A 21,749-nucleotide genomic window follows, 5' to 3' on the forward strand; every position below is an offset into this window, starting at 1 on the left:
ATAACATTAATAAACGGAGCTCTTCTAAAATATTTTATCATTATTAAAAGAAAGTTATAACGCCTCAAAAATTCACAAGCAATTAATTATTTGCATTGCTTTTGATGTTTTTCTTTTATCTTTATTGGTTTTAGAAATTATTGTCATTACGCACCTTCCTATTGAACAAAAAAAATTAGTAATATAAAGACAACTTCGTCTTCTTAAATTTCTCCAAAGATGATTCGAAAACGTAGCAACTCGCGTATTTGATATAGTCCGAGATATAAAACAGTATAAATGACACCTTCAGAATATACTTAGAGATAATCGTATGTGTGAAGTATACGTACAGACATAGTAGCTATATGATAAGGCGGCGAAGGGCGGGCGGCATCTCAACGATCTCCGCTGCCGAGCTTTCATTGGCCGAAAGCTCGGCTAAAACGAGAGAGCTTATATCAAAGATAATCGTTGTACCGCGTTGAGAGCAAATCGTAACCGTTAGGTAAAATATGTCAGATGTTTAGATGGGTTTTAAATGATACTCTGCGAATTTTATATCTAGTTATCTATATATTGCTTTGCGTTATATATTACAGTAATTTATGAAAGTTATGTTCGCTCGTTTAAAAATTTTGCAATAAGAATATTAATGTAAAAATCTAAAATATCATTAAATAAAAAAACAAGGATGTCGTTTTGAGTACCTATACCATACGACTTTTGAGTCAAATTGACTAAAACTGAAATTTATTTCCAAGAAATGCACTCATTTAGATAAAACAAATATATTAAGACTAAAAATAAATCAAAAGATATACACATGATATGCGACCTTAGATCTGATAAAAATCAGTCGAAAAAATAACGACCTAAATTTTTTTTCGTAAGAAACTCACTTTTCATTCAGCAAGTCCCACAATTAAAAGTCTTTTTAAACTTAATAAATAAAAAACAAAAAAAAAAAGAATCAAAATCTTTGCGCAACTACTTCGTGAGCGCGTCTGAGTTTCATCTTCTCTATGTAAATCATAGACTATAGAGTATTAAGAGCGGGTAGGTTCCACTCCGACTTTCACTGGCGCCGCCACTTCACCTTGCGCCTGGCAGCGCGCCAGGGCGACAGCAGCACCCCACGCGAATTACGACTGTCTGGAGTTTCTCTCCCGCTTGGCGGCGCTGTTAGATATGGAAATCAACCAATCGTAATCACTAAATTAGGTAATGGTAATCTTTTGGCTCCGTACGCCAATACGATCCAATATGTACAAAAGACAAACTAATCACGAGTTGGTAAAATGATGCCGGAATTAGAGGAAAGTGCAAGAACAGCGGAGCATAAAAAGTAACATCGTTTACGTAGTAAACTAATACTGTTTAAAATCACAATTATGATTCTAAACGAAATTAAATAAGTCAAAGAATATGTATAAAGATTCTAAATATTATTCATGATCTATTCATGATCTTATTCTGTTTGTTTTAACATAATTTTTATACCAAAAATTAAGGACGGAATCATTTTGGCGTTTTAATCGTCACCACTAAATGCACAACTCCCTCGTAATTTTGAAAACTCTTAATAATACATATAGTCACGTCTATTTTCCTTGCGGGGTAGACAGAGCAACAGTCTTGTGTTAAAACAGTTATAAATCTGACTTTCCCTGTTTTGCCGACGGAAATATGAATTTGTAGGAAAAGAAACAAGATTTGTTTATTCGTTTTTCTTTATTATTAGGTGTAGTTTTAGTGTTGTTATTATGTAGTATTAATAAGTCCTCCCAATTAAAAAAGAAAGGAAAGATGCCTATACCCTACATGTCACTATGCGCTCAGCTTTATGTTGCTTATTCGATGTGCTGTAATATATTTTATGTGTCGCCATATCATCGCATATTTAAATAAAGTTTTATTCATACTGTGCCTATTTTATTGTTACATATCTTTTTCCTACCTAATCAATATCTTCACGTGAAAAAACTATCACAAATATGAAATTTTAGAATATAATTAATTTTATTTCATTAATTTTTATTTCAACCATATTATATCAAAAAAAACTGATTTGCAAATCTTATATATAATAACAAATATTGCATAGTTAAAAAGTTAAAAATATGTTAAATAAAAAATATTTTGTTAAAAACTAAAAACAAAACAAACTAGCTCAAAAGTAGTTTTCATTCTTATAATTTTTTTTTAAACCCTAAAAATTTTAAAAATAGCCAAAATTATATTTTTAAGTTTAATTAAACCCTAATCAAAAGCCCGATTAATTAACAATTAATTATTGAGACAATTTATCATATCGATATACATACATATATGTGCCTGATATCACTACAGTGTACCTATACGGGTACCTACATATATATAGGTTATATGGAAGTTCAGATTATACCGTAGCTTCGTAGCGCGTAGCAGTCGCTACGAACGCGCCGCCGTAGACGCCCGCGCCGCTCGTCCGCGCACCCGTGTGGCTTTCAGTGAAACTGTTCATATATTATAAAAAATAATTACTTAATTATTTTTTTTATTTTAAACAGTGCAATGTTTTTAAAGATAATTTAAACAAATCTTATTGAAGTGATGTGCGCCAAGGATATTAACTGTTCGGCTTGTTCTTCATAGGTAATATGAACATTCATTTAGAAAATTGACTTTAATTTGAATTAAAAAGAAAAATGTTTTACAAAAAAAACGTTATTATTGAATTAAATTAAAATAACTTGCTTTCGGAATAGAATAAATAAAAATAATTGGACTTTTCTAAATAATTATTTTATTTTTGTAGGTGATTTATAGATGAATTTGATAGAAGACTGTCAATAAAGTACGTACTAAATATACCTATACCTTTTTCCATATAATTCGAAACATGAAACGAATTTACTTATCAATGGAAATTATTTTGAAACAAGCGTAATCTATTTACATTAAAATCAATTGTTATTAATTATATAAAACATACTTTTTCTAATACTTAAAATATCACGAGTTCTTATGAAGAATTTTTTAATGCAATCACTTTAAATACAATATATATTTATTTATACAATATATATTATAAATGTATTAAAAATTCCAAAAACACTTTTTTATTTTACCAAACTTTTATTAGAATTCTTAAAAAATACTTAAAACAAAAAGATGAGATAAAGCGCGAAAACCTTTCTTTTACAGTCGGATAAGAAAAGAACGAGAGTTACTTTTACTAATGAAATGAAAATGTGACCATAGAAAACTAAATATTCAATGCTGCCGAAGCTCTATTTTATCAAAATGTACTGAAAAGCAGTAACGCAAAATTTCAGAACTACTAGACGGATTCGAGTGAAACTTTTTTGTTATATAGCTATAGGGCAACATATAAGCTATAAATACATTTAAAACTGGAACACTTGATACTGGACATATAAACTACAGAAAACAGTTTGAAGTGGATGATTCAAATTAAGACAAAATCTTGGAAATACAAAGTCTTCTCATCCAATCCCAAATATCAAAAAACAATCATTAAAAAATCTATGCAAGCAGTACCAATACCTAATTACTAGGGAAATCATAGTAACGGTCACACACGCCCGCGAGCGCCACCATATTGCAAGCGGCGCACGCGCAGCGCCATGTGCGACACGCGGACCTATCAATTTGATCCGCCCGCTGCAGCTGCGAGCGTCGACCCCAACTCAAAAAACTCCCCATATTTTGGGCGATTAATGCAATCCTCTTTGTCTAGCTGAATCCTTCATACATTATTTGCACGCGTTACCTATCTGCATAAGTAATATTGGTGCATTAAATGCATCTATTGTAGCATCGTAGACATATGCAGCATTGAATTAATGAGAACCGGTTGGGTTGATTTTGAATAATTAATTTTGTTGCACCATCGGTCACTCTCCATGATAGTGAGCGTGAAGCATCTTTTGTTCTTCTTTTTATTTCAATATTTAAAAAGAAAATATGGTCACAATATCTAATGCTAGAAACACATTAATTATTAGTAACATTATAAAATTATTATTCAAGTTAATGTTCGAGTTATTGAAAACCCACCTTACTCTTCTTCTTTAATATAAGGATCTAAATAATCATCAGAGTACATAATTTTACTACCAATCGTTCTGGTGTATATGTTTTAACATCTGCCAAGCAATCTTCGAGTAGATTTCACGCTTCTTATTTTATAACTTTATAAATGTAAAACCTTACACTAATCTCTTTTCAAGTAAATTATATTTCTAACAATCTAAGTCCAGAGAATAAAATTGAAACCACTTTAAATTAACGTCAAAGAAACAACTAAGTCAGTTTAGTTTTTCGGCATAAGTAAATAATAGGTATCTCGTAATATTAAAAAAAACAGTATTATTATACGATAACTATAATAAAATCCCAACTCCGTCTACAAACGCCAAAATAATAATAATTGATACAGCGCTAGATTCACATATTCCGCGGGAACAAAGTCGATTGGGAACAATCGAATAGGAACAATGGGAATCGGGAATCATAATCGATCGTAATATATTACGCGACAGCTGCGCCGGGGCCGCTGGAACCCTTGATAAGGCTCGTCTCCCACGGTACTGGATGTTGTCGCGAGGAAAATACCAGTTTAGTAATGTACCTTCCGGTTTCTTGAGAAAAAAGAAAATATATTAACAATGCAACTCGGATGAACATTACAAAGTAGGCAGTAACAAAACACATATTGTTCAAAAACAACAATTGGATAATTTAAGGATTACACAGTACACATCGATTTTCCAACAAATCGCCTATAAATAGAGTATTCTTAGTATGACACAATTTCTTAAGTCTTTAGTGAATACTTTAAATTTACTTCAATAGTTTCTTGAAACCACTGACCCATTACGCTATTAAAGTACTTATATCAAATAATGTAACTCGGTTCAACGTCCTGTAGGCGCCACGCGACCGGGTCGGGCTACCCCTTCGATTCCACATATTATTATTACCTTTTTTATAAATAAAAAAAAGTCTAAAGTGTGCTAAGGTCGTCCGGTATTCAACAATAGGAAGGGTGCTTAGTTGTATTGAAATACTTTGGTTGTACGATTTTATTGGGTGGCAATTTGATAGGGTCTGTTGGGATAGGGGGTGGAATGTGTCGTCGATGTAACATGCTCTGTAATTTATTCTTTAAAACGATTTATTTAATATTAGTTGTTTACGTGTCCTATATTATTAACTAAGCTTTTACTAAACAGTACAATAGCGAAAGTTTTGTGAGATATTAAACGAAACATAACCTCCCGATTGATATTTATTTTATTTTTTGAACGTAGTAAGTACTTAAACAAAATAACATTCTATTATTAATTTAGTATAAAAATATTTAACAAACAAACCTAGAAATCGATTTATTAATTTGAATGATAACATGAACTAACTTAAAAATATTGTTTTTTTTTGTCAATCTTCACAATCGTAACCAATACAGAACAAATACATAATTTATATCAACAATTGACAAAAAACGTTGCTCTCACATACTCGCTAACCAGTATTCTTAATTTAAAATAATATCCCCGATCGATAGGTAGTAGTATAAATAGTGATTCTGTGACATCCAGTTAGGACAATGATCGGGGGAGAGCCCTCGTGACGTCGGCGGATGCAGGGCTTCCCTCTCTCGACCCTCTCGCTTCAATGACAGCTTCGGGATAAAAAAACCCCCTCTCACTGACGGATACACAATGAACGCTTTAAAAGCTATTTTTATACGTACTCTTTTATTTTCTTTGGGAAAATATTGAAAATGCAGTGACTGGTCATCTTTCAGTGATGTGAATAGAAAATGTTTGCGTTATTGGTAGTACGCATAGCTAACTAATTAACGTACACACATACGTATAATCACGTCTATTTCCCTTGAGCGGCAGACAGAGCCAACAGTCTTGAAAATACTGATAGGCCACGTTCAGCTGTTAACTAATGAACGTGTTTTTCTGAACTTTATCTTTGAACAGATAGTCAAAATGACATCAGTAGGAATATATATAATCACTTTGTACGAATTTCATCCAATATATTTCAGTTATTTTAAACTATAAATTGCACTGTGTTTCGTGTGTTGCATTAAGTCGTTTCCAAGGTGATACTGTCACGCAACAAAATTAATCCCTAGCGTTTGTAAGACGGACGAAAACATTGAAATCACGTGGACTGTCCTATATTTTGCATTATTGAAAACAAATTTAATACAAATTGACATATAAATTAAACCATAAGGGATATTCTGGTTGTTTTCGTATGATTCAGATTATTTTATAAATATTAAAACCAGCCGTTGTCAAAGTCTTCGTCCACCATCTCTAAATTTTAACTTAGATATTATGTAGTGTATTCTAAAGTTTTATCAAAATCAATTCATTAGTTTTTGCGTGAAAGAGTAATAATCACATACATTCACATATGCACATATCTTCACAAACTTTCGAATTTTTAATATTGGAAGGAAAAAATAAATAGGAAGTTGGATTATTCAGGATTAGCAAGCAGGTTATTATGAAATAGACGGAAATCTTGAAGCCATGATAAAGTCTTACTGGCTTTTTCACCTAAGCTTTTCAAATCCCAAATTGTATCTTCTCCATTTTTACCTCATTTAAAAAGATTTAAAAAACAAATACATGTCAATAACATTAAATGCCACCAAACTGTCGGTCAGCTGAGGTGGGGTTCAACCCCTGCAAGTTAATCACCTGCTTTGTTTACATTCCTTCACCATGGAGAATGCACTGCCCACTGCTTGCGCGATCAATCACGTGTCGTGTTTGAGGGAAGCCGATTCGAATCCGAATTTGGCACTAGGTGTACGCATATGAATGTGGTATTAAAGAAAATACAATACTCAATAACATGTTTAATTTCTAGTCATAAAACAACTTAAAGACCACGCTCAGCTGTATGGCATAAATAGAAATGAGATATTTGCAATGCATCATAGTTAAGTAAGAGACCTACTTCAAGCACCTGTCAATATAGTAAAATAAAGTTTATGTAATTATAAATATCCTGCAAAAACTATTTAATCTTGATCGTAAAATTTTATAATATCAACTTTTTTGACTTGTGTACCTAATTTAATAAACACATAATATCAAATTAAAAAATATTACTGCCAGTATTTGTAAACATCAAATGATATTTTGAGTCAGAATTATCGTTTATTATTCAATCGAAATCGGATTAGAATCGGCGGCCGTCAAGCATGCTACCTACTTGATTGATCACACAAGCAATGAACGCATTCTCCATAAAGAAGGAATGAAAACAACTTATGTTACTACTGCTTTCTTAGCAAACAAAGAGTGAAGAAACATCGTTAATATTATTATTCACAGTTTTGTCATTTATTTATGTTGAAATTATTTTTTTTACAAAAACGTGCATGTTTGAAGTACAAGAAAACTTAGTTATACGATCGCGTTTGAGTTAATAAGTGAAGATAGGTTATTTTGATTTCCGATTTGATACTGGAATAGTAAAATGAAAGCAACGTGTGTTATTTGAGGACCGCCGATTCTAATCCAATTATTTGAGACACAATTATCGTTTATTTTTTGATTAAATAAAAAACCAACAAGAGATTTGAAAGATGTAACTTAAGTAATTAAATTTTATTTTTAATTTAGTCGCGGGTATTTATATTAAGAAGAACAGACTTTAACACGTTATATGTTGCCAACATATGAAAGATAATTTTTTTATACGAGACTGACAAAAATCAGATGATCGCGATCAATACCGTGCCGGGTGATACCTGTCTATTTCAGTGAAACAAATCATTTTGCTTAGGTATTCTTAGAGTTATAACTTTGTTCGCTTGGATACTAAAATAGAAAGCAATTGAACTTACATTAGAGTTACGTTCACTCCTTAATGTTGTACAAAAATTTAATAACCACACAAATAATAAATAAAATAAAACACTAACATAAGATAAGTATATTGAGTAAAAGAAGTTGTTTGTCTATTAATGGTTATGGTATAAGCCTTTTGGATTATTCACTCATATTTCGGATTTTTTTTTTTTCCTTACTGCCTTACACCCGCGTGAAAAGTTTTTGTTCTTACTCTACACTAAATGAATGCAAAATTACATGGAATGTCCATTCAATCATCAATGTTCAGTAGTTTTGACGTGAAACAAACACACTTTCGCACAAATAATATTAGTATGTATATCAATAGTATGTACATTGTACAATCGTACGAAATAGGTAAGTGGCGAGACCGTACCATCCGCGTAAGAAGCACGGCACGAATATAGCAACCTATGAGTACCGTTTATGTATCGTTTGCCCTTGAATTCATTCTTAGGGCTTTATTTTACAGCATTTTATACGAGAAAACCGTAAGCAATAACTGTCCAAAAAATTGTTACATGTGTAATAGAACCTTCGTATTACACCTATGTATAATAAATACACATCTTTAATGAAAATTAAATATATTATAAAAAATGTGTTAGCGGCATAATAAAAGCTGTATTGATCTTAAAGCGGTATATCTTCAGGTTAATTCTTAAATTTCAGTTAAAATCAATGTCTAATAAACTTCTGGCTATTTTTTATAGCGATAAGCAAACAACCTGTCACTATATGACTCACAATTCCATTATTAGCTATCTGAACGTGACCTTTCAGTTTTTTCGTGACGATTGGCTCTGGCTACCCCGTTAGGAATAAATACATGATTACATGTATGTATTTTTGTGTCAATGTCTTAATTATTAGAACCGATTACTTATCTACGTTCTCTTCACAGTCACATAAAGTTTCATTCTGCAGTAAAAATACTAATATATAATAAAAACAAATCATCATGTTACAGCTTACTGAATGAAAAAGCCTTTTCTCTTATCTTATTAAATATATATTTATTTTTGCGATGACAGTTGTTAGGTTCAAAGTTCTATTCAAACTACCAATTTTAAAGAGACAAATTTAAAATTCAGGAATCTAATAAGCTTGTAAAAAGGAATCAGCGAAAAAAATATCCTAGTTTATAAAGCCTTCCCATACAGCTCATTATTAAATACGTATGAAATGTGATACCGGTACAATTTACAACGCAATTGGCTACTTTACCAGTAATTACCCCAACACCATGCCTCACTAATAAGGCTTCCGTTTTGCATTGCACCCCTCGAGGTGGCCAAACAAAGTCATTAATGCCTTTTATAGAGCTTTTATTGCTTCAACAATAAAGTTGATAATTCTTTAAATTGCCGCTCTAAGCAACTTCTAAATGACCTCAAAATTTTAATACGTTGGTGTCAATTTGTTTTTGGAATTTGCACAATGCATTTTATTAAACTGTTGTTAAAAAAATAGTATCCAAATTACATTTAATAACACTTTTTTGCAAGTCACAACGCAATATTTAAGACAAGCTTTGTTAAATATAAGTTTTATTTTTATATATTAAATATAATTCGCGAAATACTAGTTTTTTCCAAATTTCTTAAAAATCAGTTATTCTTCATCTTAAAGTTAAGAGTTAAGTATTTAAAGAAAGTATTTGTTATCTTACAAATACGAGTACTTTAAAACTTTTTAAGAAATAATAAATTCAAAGATAGTGTTAGCACAGTTTAAATCAAGGAATATACATTTTTTAACCAAATTAGTCCTTCTAAAGGGTTACGATATAATATATAATTAGTGTTGTTATTTCTATTGAAGTGCAATAGAACACAAGTGAACGACCTGCGGCCGATGTTATCGTGTGACGATCGATAAAGTGATTCACGAAGGATACGCAACTACCGCCTATCCATCTGTTTACATCGGCTGTTACTAATTATTACTTAAAGTTGTCAATTTTTATTGTTTTACAAAGTAAGACTTTGCTTAGCTAACTTTTTTTTATATATTTTTAGTCTTTATTTTGACAATTACAATTTGTAAAGTACAAATAATGTTAATAGCATTATCTAACAGTCTACCATTGGGTTTAGCAGAGAACCTTTGTGTGGATGATAATAAATAATGGATGATAATAAATAAACATCTACTACATTCTGTACAAAAAAAATAACAGCAAGAACTTTGACTAAAGATAAACTTTGTACAAGAGCACTTCTTATTTCTAAAGAAATTTCTTCCAGTAGACCCACGACCAGAGAATAGTATTAAAGAAATTGTAAAGTCAAAAACCAAACCTCTTAAGCCTTAAATGTGCAAACAGTTCGACTATAGAACTACTGGTGGAACCAGATGGAATAAACGTAAAATTCTACTACTTTGTTTGTACTATTACAAATGTTCTAAAGGATGAATGCCACGAGTGCACAGAGCAATGAGAAGGTCACAGGCATGTCATGCATTGCTCTGTGCAAAGTGTGACATGTGCGACGGTATCGGCTATCAATCGATAAGGATTCATGAACGATACGCAATGTCCACATAGACACCCTTTACGAGTAAGCATAACCCTTTATTAACTAGGGAGACTATAGTAGTCCTAATGACAACTATTGAGTATGCCTATCTACATATTTTACTTTTTAGTTTACTATGTAGAGTTTTAGAATTAAATAATTTTGAGCTTTGATCATACCGATTTAGACTTTGTTTTTGTATAGGTCTGTTGTCTATTTTTTGTTGTACTGTACTTCTGCTTAATTGAGATCGGATCGCTTTTAAAGGTTCAAATTTACATCGCTAATTTTGTTGGCTTTATTTATCCAAACTCTGAATGACGTCCTACGTGATAATCCTTTTGCGTCAGTAAGAACGTTACGCCTACGAAACTGAATTTTGAATGGCTCCATCTATAATGATAGGTGCTTTGCTGAATAAGCCATCCCACCATGTCCATAAATACTTTAATAATCTGTTGACTGAGGCCATTCGCGAAATTTTATATCAAATTTATATCACCTAATCCTATTCATATTGTCGAATGTCTTACCTCATCATTATTGTAAACATATGTGTTAAAGATTTTTGCGAAACGTTTGACAGCTTAATTATATCCTGGTACATTTTAATTAACTTATTTAAAATTTAAAAAAAAAACTACAGATAATATAATCATGCCGCTATCACTACCAGGCCAGGCTTAGGATCAAACTGAGAACATATCGATGTATATAATTTCTATCCCAGCAACTCACGTTATAACAGCAAAGCATCTAACTTCTAATGGCGACCCCTCGAGTGCAGTGGCAGCTGCACCCTACTTCTATTGTGTTTTGGACAATGCCCCCTGATCTATGCTAGTTCACGTCAAAGACAGCCCTCGGCTTAGACCCACCGGTTGTGATCCTCACCACTCCAGAGTTTGAATGTTGGTTGTCGGCGTGTCCCGTGAGATATTAGGAGAATAAACCCATACAACTAATATTTTTTTTAATGTTGATAGCATTCTCTGGAAATAAGTAGTGCCCTTGTTGCCTTATTTTTCCTTGATGTACATAAATATATATATAATAAATAAATGTATTTTTTTTATTTGTATAAACTGATATCGCGTCGGGGTTTGCTTTCCCAAACTATATGTCCACGATATGCAGACATGGATGTTCTTAGAGTTAAATTTCCCTAAAAATATACATAATTATGCTCACATACTTATAAATGACAGATTATTTTGGAATCATCCGTCTGCCTGGTTATAGGTTCAATTTCCGTTCCAAATAGCTTACGGCCCTGTAACTAATACTATCTAATTAATTCAGAATCTAGTTATATTGTTCTAAGAACCACTGGTATTTTCACGTGATACTTAAAAATATTATCTACTAGGAAAAAGTTTTATTTAGTAAATTAATCAAGAACAAAGTTTAGCGTGGCGTTTTACATATTCCTTTTTCCACTTTACGTTTCTATACTCTCATTCATAGCGTAATGGACATAACTCAGAGATTTACGAGGTCGTTTCAATGGAGCCATAACGGTTGGCTGTTTATGTAAAAATGGGGTCATTAGGTAGGGTCAAGGACAAAGCCTACATCTGTTTACTACGTTAATTATATTCTGAAACTTTATGAATAGTAATGCGAATAAATCTTTGTGCGATTGTAAAACGAATTTTTATTTCGAATCCTCAATTAATTATGAGCTTCTATACTATCTGTTACGTAGGGTTTCACTTGTGTAGGTATATATATATTTTGGAAAACCGTTTTTAATAATTGACATACAATTTCAACGAAGAATCTTTGTAACGCCTGCGATACCAGTACGGGCAATGTCAATTTTAAGCGCTTTGCATTTAGACTGACGGACGTTATACTTGCAGATAAAAGAAAATTTATTTATTCCCATATTAAAAAATGCACTAGCCTGTTCCGTCTTATAAAATAGTAATGCTAATAATTTCTATGTAATTTATGAATTAACTTTAATTATTAAATTTAATCATAACAGTAGGTTTAAGAAAGTACCTGATCACACGACTGTTACTGTATTGTGATAAGGTTAGTGTAGTGAACAACATAAGCGAAGACAGAAAATGGATGAAGTGACGAAAAAGAAAAGTCAAGAAAGAAATAAAGCAAGAAAGAAGAAACAGCCCGCCTCCTCGCGTTCACTGCCGGCGCCATTATGTGTACAGATATATCATAAGGCACGCGGTGAATGCCAAGAGCGGGCTTAAACACCACTAGAAAATCAGCAAGAAGATAAGAAACTAATTATGTTGAAGAAGACTAGAGAGCGCCCGCAGCTCCGACTGCGTAAAACATAAAATTCCGTTTTATCCCGTTATCGAGTATCAGAAAATTTTTGTTTAGCAGGCGTGTCCTAGTTACAATCTATCTTCCTGCCAAATTCATCAGTGATCAGTCAGTCAGATCAGTGAGTGAATGAGAGACTACGTCGCGTTTTGAAACGAACTAACCCACAAACTTTCCAAATCTACTACGGTGAACTTTCGCAATAGGTAGTATTTGGATGACAATATTTATTATTCCCAGTTTTTTGCCAATTCGCACTGGCTTTCAATTTATTTAGTTTCAGCTTTATGGCGCCACTAGAACGAACGTTAAATCAATTTGAGTCCCCAATCAAGTGGTCTATTGTGAAACTGCACGACATATCCGAAGCGAAAAATAAAAGGAAATTCATTTACTTAGGTACATATCGTCGCCCGTCGTCGTCATATGCCCAGGCACATCGAGATATGCTGCCACTTCATTATACGGTGACCAACGAAAAAAATATGGCCTCAGGTACATACTTAGCTTGAATGGTGCTTTCTAGTTTATGATAAGAATAGTACAATTTCGCCTCTTCCTTTAAATACCATGGGAAAAAAGCCTTTTCTGGCGAATCAAGTGTGTTTGGGTTCTTGGAATTTTTACTTCTACTCTTGCATTCTTTTGTTAAATTTAGTATTTATATATAGTTGGATAGGTAAAGATTTAAACTGTAAGTATATGTTGAAGTTAGATTATGCGAAAACTACGGAAAAAGTTTTTTTTAAATGTTTATGAAAAGATGGATCTTCCAAAAACTCTTCTTATGGAAATGATCATGGGAGAAAACAAAACAAAACAAAACTGCTATTCATTTGTACTCTCTTTATTTCGACGTTAGGTATAGATAGCCCGGTGAAAATTCTATTTGCATCATGTGCACTTTTGTTGCAACAAAACGCGGCGATGCACCGCCAGGCACGAACGGAACGTGATTCAAACGAGATGGGTTTATCTTTGAGAACCAAGTGAGTTGATAAACGAAAACGAGTGTTTTTTAAATTGATACATAAGTCATTGTTCAACCTCTACTACTGGAACTACTGGAAGACATTTATAAAACTGGTTTTAAGTTAATGAAATTTTTTTTTTCTAATTTATACCTATATAGTACCTACGTTAATAAATAGTTAAGAGTAACTACCTATATGAAAATTAAATTGTGTTTGCCTCATACAATCGCTAATAAGTTATATGTAGTTACTACACCTAGATTTGCATGTAAGTACAATTAGTAAAAGGTAACTATTACATACTTACATAAAATCACGCCAGAAATAATAAGTAAGTACTTACTAGATTTTTGGCAGAAATTTCGCTCCAGTGGACATTTTCAGGAGCAAAAGTAGTTTCTGAGTTATTACTTATATAGCCGAATACGCAAATCTTTACTCTTTATAATATAACAAGCTTCCGCCTGCGACTCCGCTCGTATGTAAATTGTAGTTTAATAAAATTTAAAATTTCATCCTTATCCATAAGAAGATTATACATACGTAAAAGAATTGGTTACAAACATACATAAATACTTTCGCATTTATGAAAGTAGCATAGGTATTATGGATGTAAAACATGGTTTTTACGTTTAGAGAAATATTTCAAAGTACTAACAGGTATTTGCTACGATAACTTTATCTGGCGCGATACTTTCCTGAGCAAAGCCGGCGGCACCGACTTACTATCGACAAGTTACTTACCCTGGAATATATCTTTATTTATTTTATATACATACTTTAAAAATGTGTTATTTTTTCCTACTTTTCATGTATTATTTGCAGATGACCGAAATCTAACGTGTCTTCGAGACTATTCACTCGTTCCACCTCGGAAGGGACTATTATATGTATCATTTGGATCTCATTCAAAACTGTTGGGTCTGTTTACCCCGCAATGGATGTGTATGTGTAAGATATGTACCTACCTATCTATTGACTTGTTTGACGGCCTCAGTGGCGCAGTAGTAGTGCGCTTGTCTGTGACACGAGAAGTCCTGGATTCGAATCCCTGCCAAGGCATGAGAAACGAACTTTCTCTGGTCTGGGTCTTGGATGTTTATTTATATATGTAGGTATTAATTAAAAAATATAGTATCGTTAAGTTAGTATATCGTAACACAAGTCTCGAACTTACTTCGAGGCTAACTCAATCTGTGTAATATATCTTGTTATGTATGTTTAAGTACGTATTAAAATAATAAAAATCTGACTTTTAAATTATGTAGATATATTCGATTTTGATCATATTTTTTTTTATTTTAATCCTACTCATACTCTCGATAAGGTCCCATATTCATCATTCAACAGAGTCAACAATCTTCAAAAGACTGAAAGGCCTCATCCAGCCAAATGATCGTTTCAGCAATGAGATTCAAATAGTAAGAGATTGCTAGCCCAATATACTACTTGTTCTATGTAATAAAATGCAATATCAGTTTAAGTATTTATTTAACATCAATGGATACAACTCACTAATAGGTACCTACTTCAAGTTACAACCGTTACCAAAACGCAAGGGTAGAAGAAGCGGCGGAACAAACTACACTGCAGCGTTTTCATCGACGAAGTCAATTTACACTTCAATAAAGGCTTTTTGATAAAAATGTGTTTTATTATTTATTCTTCAATTGAATTTATCCAATCCCGTGTCCTATAATGTATTCCTGAAAAAAGTCTGGACACCCATGAATCCGTATGAAAAAGGAGGAAATAAAATTTAAAAAGATATAAAATTAAAAAAGTTTTAGACCAATTTTTGTTAAGTTCGACGTTAGACCTGGAGTAACATAGGGTAGGTACTTTAATTCCTGAAAATTCCCTAGTAAGTGACGACCCGTGCAAAAGTCTAGTTATCAATATTTCCAATCGGATCGGACGAAAGGGCATACATGGGTTAATTGGAATTGCTCATCTTTGAGACAGTTGTTACGGATAAGGGCAAACCCGACCGCATCGGTGAGTCATCGACTGGCCTATAAACCTCTTTATTATGTGCACAGGATAAATAACATGGCATGCAAGATGGAAACATGTTTGCAGTTGGGGATTACGTTTTCGACCACTTTGGAATTAAAATATATATTCAGGAAAAATTTTGACTTAAAGATGTTAACTGTTTGATATAAAAGAAAGAGGTTATTAGACTTGTCAACATTGGTAAATAAGGGAACTGATCATTGGAGCCATTCAAGAATGTTGATGAGCCATTAGCTAACTCATCAAAGATTTCTATCATTACCTTATTAGGACTAAAAAAATAGATAGATAAAAAAGAGAGAGAAAACATAAGACATTTATTTTAATAAAACCGCTATTCTGTTACGCATGGTCATTCATACCTCAAACTTATAACAATGAATTCAATAGAGAATCCGCCAGGAGGAAAAATAAAAAGAAATAGTTAGAAAACTAATGAGAAAGAGAAAGTTTAAGTGATACATTAAAAAAATTATACTAACTACGATAAATTCCATGCAGAAGAGTACCAGATTTAAAGTAAAAATCAAATACATATATCTACGTATCACGGCTTCTTCGCTTACGCGTTAGACAGAGCCACTCGAAGGCATTTAGTGATGGTTTAATTATTAAATTTAATTCACCCTTGACTCAATTTTGTATGTGATCCTCTTACTGTCAGGTTGGCTGGATGAGATTCCACTTAGGGATAAGCCCGTCTTTGTACTGTACTGTTTTATACATATTTTTAATGTACTCCTTTTGTGAACAATAAAGCTTTTACTTACTTTAATTCAGCGAAAGTAAGAGGTTGCTACCCATCGCCTAAATCATGCGTTCTGGCGACTTTATCTAGAAATATTATGAATAGTGGCCGAGGGTGCAACTCAGAACACGCCGACAAGATGAGAATAAAAAATGAACTTGCGTACAATTGTAAAGAGTACAACACGCTGCCGAGAGTTATGAATGTGGATGAGACGAAAGAAGTATGAGATCGTGGCAGTCAGTTGAAGGTAGTCTCCGGGAAAGAAAGTAAGAGGCGCAGTTTTATTTAAGTGTACCTAAAAACCAGACTTACCCGTGTAATAACTTACCCACTCTTAATCGTGGTCCCTGATCCCGGACTTCTTCGAAGTGAGGTCATAACCGGAACAAACCCCAGACTGAATGAAGATGATGAAATAAAATTGCATACAAATCAGGTGTGGTTCAATGTTCGATGGACTGTCGCCAAATCGCTTTGTCAGTTTTTGTACTAATTACTTAACGATTTTCATGATGTTGCACAAGCAAACGTCATTGCATGGAAATTGCAGCCTCTATTTTGTTCTTGTGCAGGTATATAGTGGACTACACCGAAATGTATGCAATCTTAAAAGTTACCTACGATAACAATGTGGTATTGTATACCATATGTAATGTAATATTGTTATCAACGTGATGTTTCATGTCCGTAAAACAGTATCTGCACATATTTTTCGCATTAGATAAGTTTTTCAAGAGTAAGTACCTACCACGAGATGAAGTCGTCTACCAATAGTTATGTTGATTCAGCAGTAGTTATATGATGAATTGCATTCATCCTTAGATATATAGGTAGCATTTATTTAAAATTGTTAATTTAACAAGTTCTGTCTCTATTATGTAAATACAATAATAGGTAAATTGTAGGTTTTGATTTGAACTTGATAATTAATATATAAAAAAAGGGATACTTGGTCGATTTGAGTAAATATGCGTTAAATATCTGATTGATTTATTTGCAACATTGATTATTTATGTTAGTGCGTGGGAACAGGCTTTATTTTGGAAAAGCTTTGGCTTTATTATGCTGTCAAAAAATAGTAAAAAAAATCACTTAAAATATCATGATTCATGCTATCACAATTCGCAGTTGGCAATCGCTTGCAAATAAATAGGTCTGCATAGGTATGTAGCGTGGTGACGTGCGATTGTGCTGACGCGTTAGTGGATAAAGATAACCAGATTTCCTTTTCAGTCATATTTGCTCGAGTTGAACAAAGGATCTAGATAATTAGTTGTGGACAAAAATAGACGTCGCGGGCCCTGGGCCAGGTGACGTCACGCGCCAGGGCCGGCGGCGGGGCAAGACGGGCCCCGCGCCAGTGCCGCGCGCGCCGTCCGCCTGGCCGCACGCTGTCGTCTCCGCACCAGCCAGCCACCAGACCTACCTGTCTGCGCCTCCACACCCCCGCCCGCCGCCGCACACCCGTCTCCGCATCTAACACATGCCCGTACTGTAAGTAACACTCACCTCCAACTACACTTATGCACTATTCTCTAATTGCAACCATGCACCGCGACAACGACCGATGCAGATTTCACCTCCAGCCGCTGCACCGCGAGGAAACTTCTACTGCATATGTTACACGTATGTTTAAGCATTTTTATTTGGATTCTATTTTTACATAATAGCCCTTAAGGTTTCTATGTCGAATCAACCTTGGCGCATCGTGCAATGCAGCGGAGACCTTGCAAGTCACGCGTCGGAGTAACCTCGGCTCATGCCGTACTCGCGCCGCTACCGCGGTCTCACTCGTTTCGTCTCGCTCTCGATTCCCTTTCCATTGCTTGCTAAGGTCTCGTAGTCTTAGATTTATGATAGTCATCACCCAGCAATGAATGCGACGCGTCTGTGTTGGGTCGTGTAGTAAAAAGTAAAATAGTGAAGAGATGTGTTGATAGACTCGACGGAACAAACACAAACAGCTGACCGCAGTCGATGTTCTTCTTTTTGACAGATAAAAAATATGACGAGGTCACTCAAGGACGACGTGTAATGTCTATGTGAGTAGAGAATTCCCGGTTTTGAAACGAATAATTGGCATTGACACACGATGACGTCCGCGCAAACGACAGGGGCTATTATCAAATGGAATGTTGAACATTAATTACAAACTCATTTGTTTTAAGTTATAGTTTAAAATTTATAACTTCTTATTTTTCTTTACTTTCTGCTAATTAATACAAAAGCAACAGACATGATAGATCGTGCTCTCACTAACTTTGTTAGGTGCCAAGCATAAAGGTTGCACTGCCTTTATTTGCATGTTATTAAAAGAATATTGCAGAAATGTCAGACGATAGACATCAGTGCAGCAGATAGGGTCATTGTTTAAATTGTCCTGATATGTTAGTAAGTTATCAGAATACTAGACACTGTAAATTGTAAACAACAAAGTTAACGTACAGTTGGAAATAGTTCGTGCGAAGGCGTAAACACATCTTGTTGGCTTCTTATTTCTAAGACGATAAAGACCAAAATTAAACGTACTCGCACATGATTCACATTAGAAGTCGACATTGCGTCAACAGTGGGATTGAGATACGAACGCGTGTAACAAAGAGTCGTGTCGTGTCCCGAGTTATCACGAAAACCTATGCTTTATCGCAATGCTATCAGTCCGCGACGTTGCCAGCCACACACCAAGGGCCTCTCACGCTTATCAACAATAAAAATCGAAAGTACTTACGAAGTGGACCAGTTTTATTATCGTGCGAAACTTGTCTTTCCGCGATTTCTGATGCCAAACTTGTCAACTTTAACTTTCGGCTTTGTCCGATTCGGAGTAAGGACAAGTGGTTTCCTTTTCGTCAATGACACAAGTATTGATAATTAAGATTTAGAAAATTATATTGAATCTATTATATATTTATAGTTATACGCCCATAAACGAATTTACAAAATCGACATTGCCCCTTATAAAATTTTATGTAATTCTCTATAGATGAAACGATAATGGCAAAGGCGACAGAATAACCTCTAGAGCGTCTTGCGACGTGTTTTTTTATTCACCTCGGTTCGGCATTGGTCGTGGTCCACAAACCGGTAGACTGCGGTTACCCTTCGCCGCACAGTCATACTGTACACACCACTGATACAGTCAAACATCAAAAATACAAACACGCTTCTCAATATTTGCCCTTAGCTCAAGACTGTTAGGTAACACGTACAAAGGTTAATGAATTTTGTAACTGACTGTTCACAAATTCTTACGTTGTATCTTTAACAATTTCAGGACACAATGGTTAGAAAGTATGAAAGAATGAGTGGACGACAATCTTGGAATGAAGAGGACATGGCGAGGGCCGTGGCTGCCGTCGTGTCAGGTAAGATGGGCTACAAACTGGCCGCCAGGACTTACCACATCCCGAGGTCGACTCTTCAGAGGCGAGCCAGCAAAATAAGGTACACACAACCTGACGAACCTAAGCCCTTAATGGGGCATTACAGAAGAGTCTTCACTGAGAGTCAGGAAAAAGATTTAGTTGGTTATATAAAAAGCATGGAGAAATATTTTATGGGAGTCTCCCGTCGGGATATAAGAGAACTAGCCTTCCAATATGCTGAAGATAACAATTTAAATCATCCATTTGACATGAACAGCAGAATGGCTGGTGAGGATTGGGTGAGGAACTTCTTGAAGAGAAATCCGGAACTATTAGAGAAGTCAGAGAAGGAAAGAGATATGGAACCGGTAAACTTTGATCAGTTCTATCACTTCATGTTTCAACTGTCGTGACTGCGAGACCGTTAGTCTAGTTCCACTTGGGAAAATTATACCGAGGAACTTGATGAAAGGATCCAAACTGAGAATTTTTCGTCATAATTATTTTAAATCTCAACAAAATTATTTTAATAGATATTGCATAACACAATCGTAATTATAATTGGTTCGGATAAAAACAAATAAATAGATTTTTTAAAATTTTGAAATGTATTGGATAGTGTAAGGGATAAGCTCAAATATGAATAATGAATAGATATTTATAACAATTTTTAATTTTATTGATCATAAGTATAAACATTTGAAGATATTGCTGCTGCGGAACTATTAAGTACTTATTTACTTAACAACGTCACAAATAAAAATGTTTGTTAATTGCTATTTATAGTTTAAATCCTGTTGTATAATGAACGTATAAACGACTTGCTAAAATTAAGGGCTGTGATAGTAGAAAAAGGGAGTATTTTTATCGTATCTGTTCTTAGCACAAATTAGTACCGAATGTAAAAATTTGAACCCTTAGATTTTGGATATGTATTAATATAAAATAAAAAGACAGGTGAACTGTTAATGATATAACAAAGATAAGATAAAAAAATCGCGTAATCAATAAGTAGGCGGAAAGACAAAGATAGATAGAAAATGATTATTTTAATATTTGTTGAAATATTTTGTATCCGTATTATAAGCCTACAAATAATTGTAATTGATTTATAATCACTAAACACTTAATCTTAACAAAATATTGCAGTATTGCAAAAGGTAACATGTTACACATTAAATCAATCATTAACATACCTAGGTATTAAATCAAGGATATTAAAATTAAAAAACTGTACTAACAAGATGCCTTCATGCTAACCGACAATTCAATTGTATGTTTATTTTTCATAATTTTTGATATTTAACGTTTAGTTTCATATTTATTTATCATTTTTTAAAGTATCGTAGCAAAGAAATCTGTTAACGATTGATTTGGCAATGTCGAATCAAGGTTGCATCTCCAGCGTGTCGGAATAATACCTACTAGTAAAATTTATGTGTATATTAAAATAAAATATCGCTATCACAATATATGTATTTGTATGAGGCTAAACGTAATAATTGTAAAATTAGTTTTTCTGTACCAACAATAACATATTTTATACGATCGAAGTAGTAATAGCCAAAGATAGCCCGAATAAACAATGTATTTTGAACATAGTTTCCGGTAGTAATTTCAGGACAAAAGTATTTTTCGTGAGAATTGCAAGATATGCAACGTTTGTGGAGGTCTGAAGGATTCGCTTCGTGAAAAAGCCTGTCTTACCTAATTCAGTGTCGTGGTCACAGGCGTACCTCGGGCTCTTCTCCGAGGTCAAAACGCAACTGCAACTAACGCCATGTGGACACGGCAGATTTAAAAATACAATTTAGGTAATAAAAATGAGAGTATCATTTCGGAATATTGTAATTGAGATCATTAAAAGAGGCGTCAGCTACATGACATTGACTCGTCCGATTGTACCTCAGGTTTGTACCGACAGTGACACACTT

At 33.8% G+C, this 21,749-nt stretch overlaps 1 protein-coding gene across 4 annotated transcripts; it reads left to right on the plus strand.

The window, feature by feature from the left end:
- Positions 1 to 17,619: 17,619 nt before the first annotated feature.
- Positions 17,620 to 21,430, plus strand: LOC106129053 (uncharacterized). Of its 4 annotated transcripts, none has more exons than XM_013327490.2 (2): positions 17,620 to 17,944; positions 19,725 to 21,430. In XM_013327490.2, exon 2 carries the CDS (start codon positions 19,731 to 19,733, stop codon positions 20,226 to 20,228), a length of 498 nt encoding a protein of 165 aa, XP_013182944.2. In that variant the 5' UTR covers positions 17,620 to 17,944; positions 19,725 to 19,730; the 3' UTR covers positions 20,229 to 21,430. The 4 variants fall into 4 exon arrangements, with proteins under 4 accessions (XP_013182944.2, XP_060800644.1, XP_013182943.2 ...); XM_060944661.1 differs by lacking the exon at positions 17,620 to 17,944 and adding an exon at positions 17,947 to 18,076; XM_013327489.2 differs by lacking the exon at positions 17,620 to 17,944 and adding an exon at positions 18,299 to 18,492.
- The last annotated feature ends 319 nt before the right edge of the window (positions 21,431 to 21,749 follow it).

This window comes from Amyelois transitella, chromosome 2 (assembly GCF_032362555.1).
Source record: "Amyelois transitella isolate CPQ chromosome 2, ilAmyTran1.1, whole genome shotgun sequence".
Lineage (NCBI taxonomy): Eukaryota > Metazoa > Arthropoda > Insecta > Lepidoptera > Pyralidae > Amyelois > Amyelois transitella.

Excerpts from the sequence above, each read along its gene's own strand:
- LOC106129053 (XM_060944658.1), top strand. The coding sequence starts at position 19,086 with ATGCTTTATCGCAATGCTATCAGTCCGCGACGTTGCCAGCCACACACC. Across the intron at positions 19,275-19,724 it reads TCGGCTTTGTCCGATTCGGA|GACACAATGGTTAGAAAGTA; the intron begins GTAAGGACAAGT and ends TAACAATTTCAG.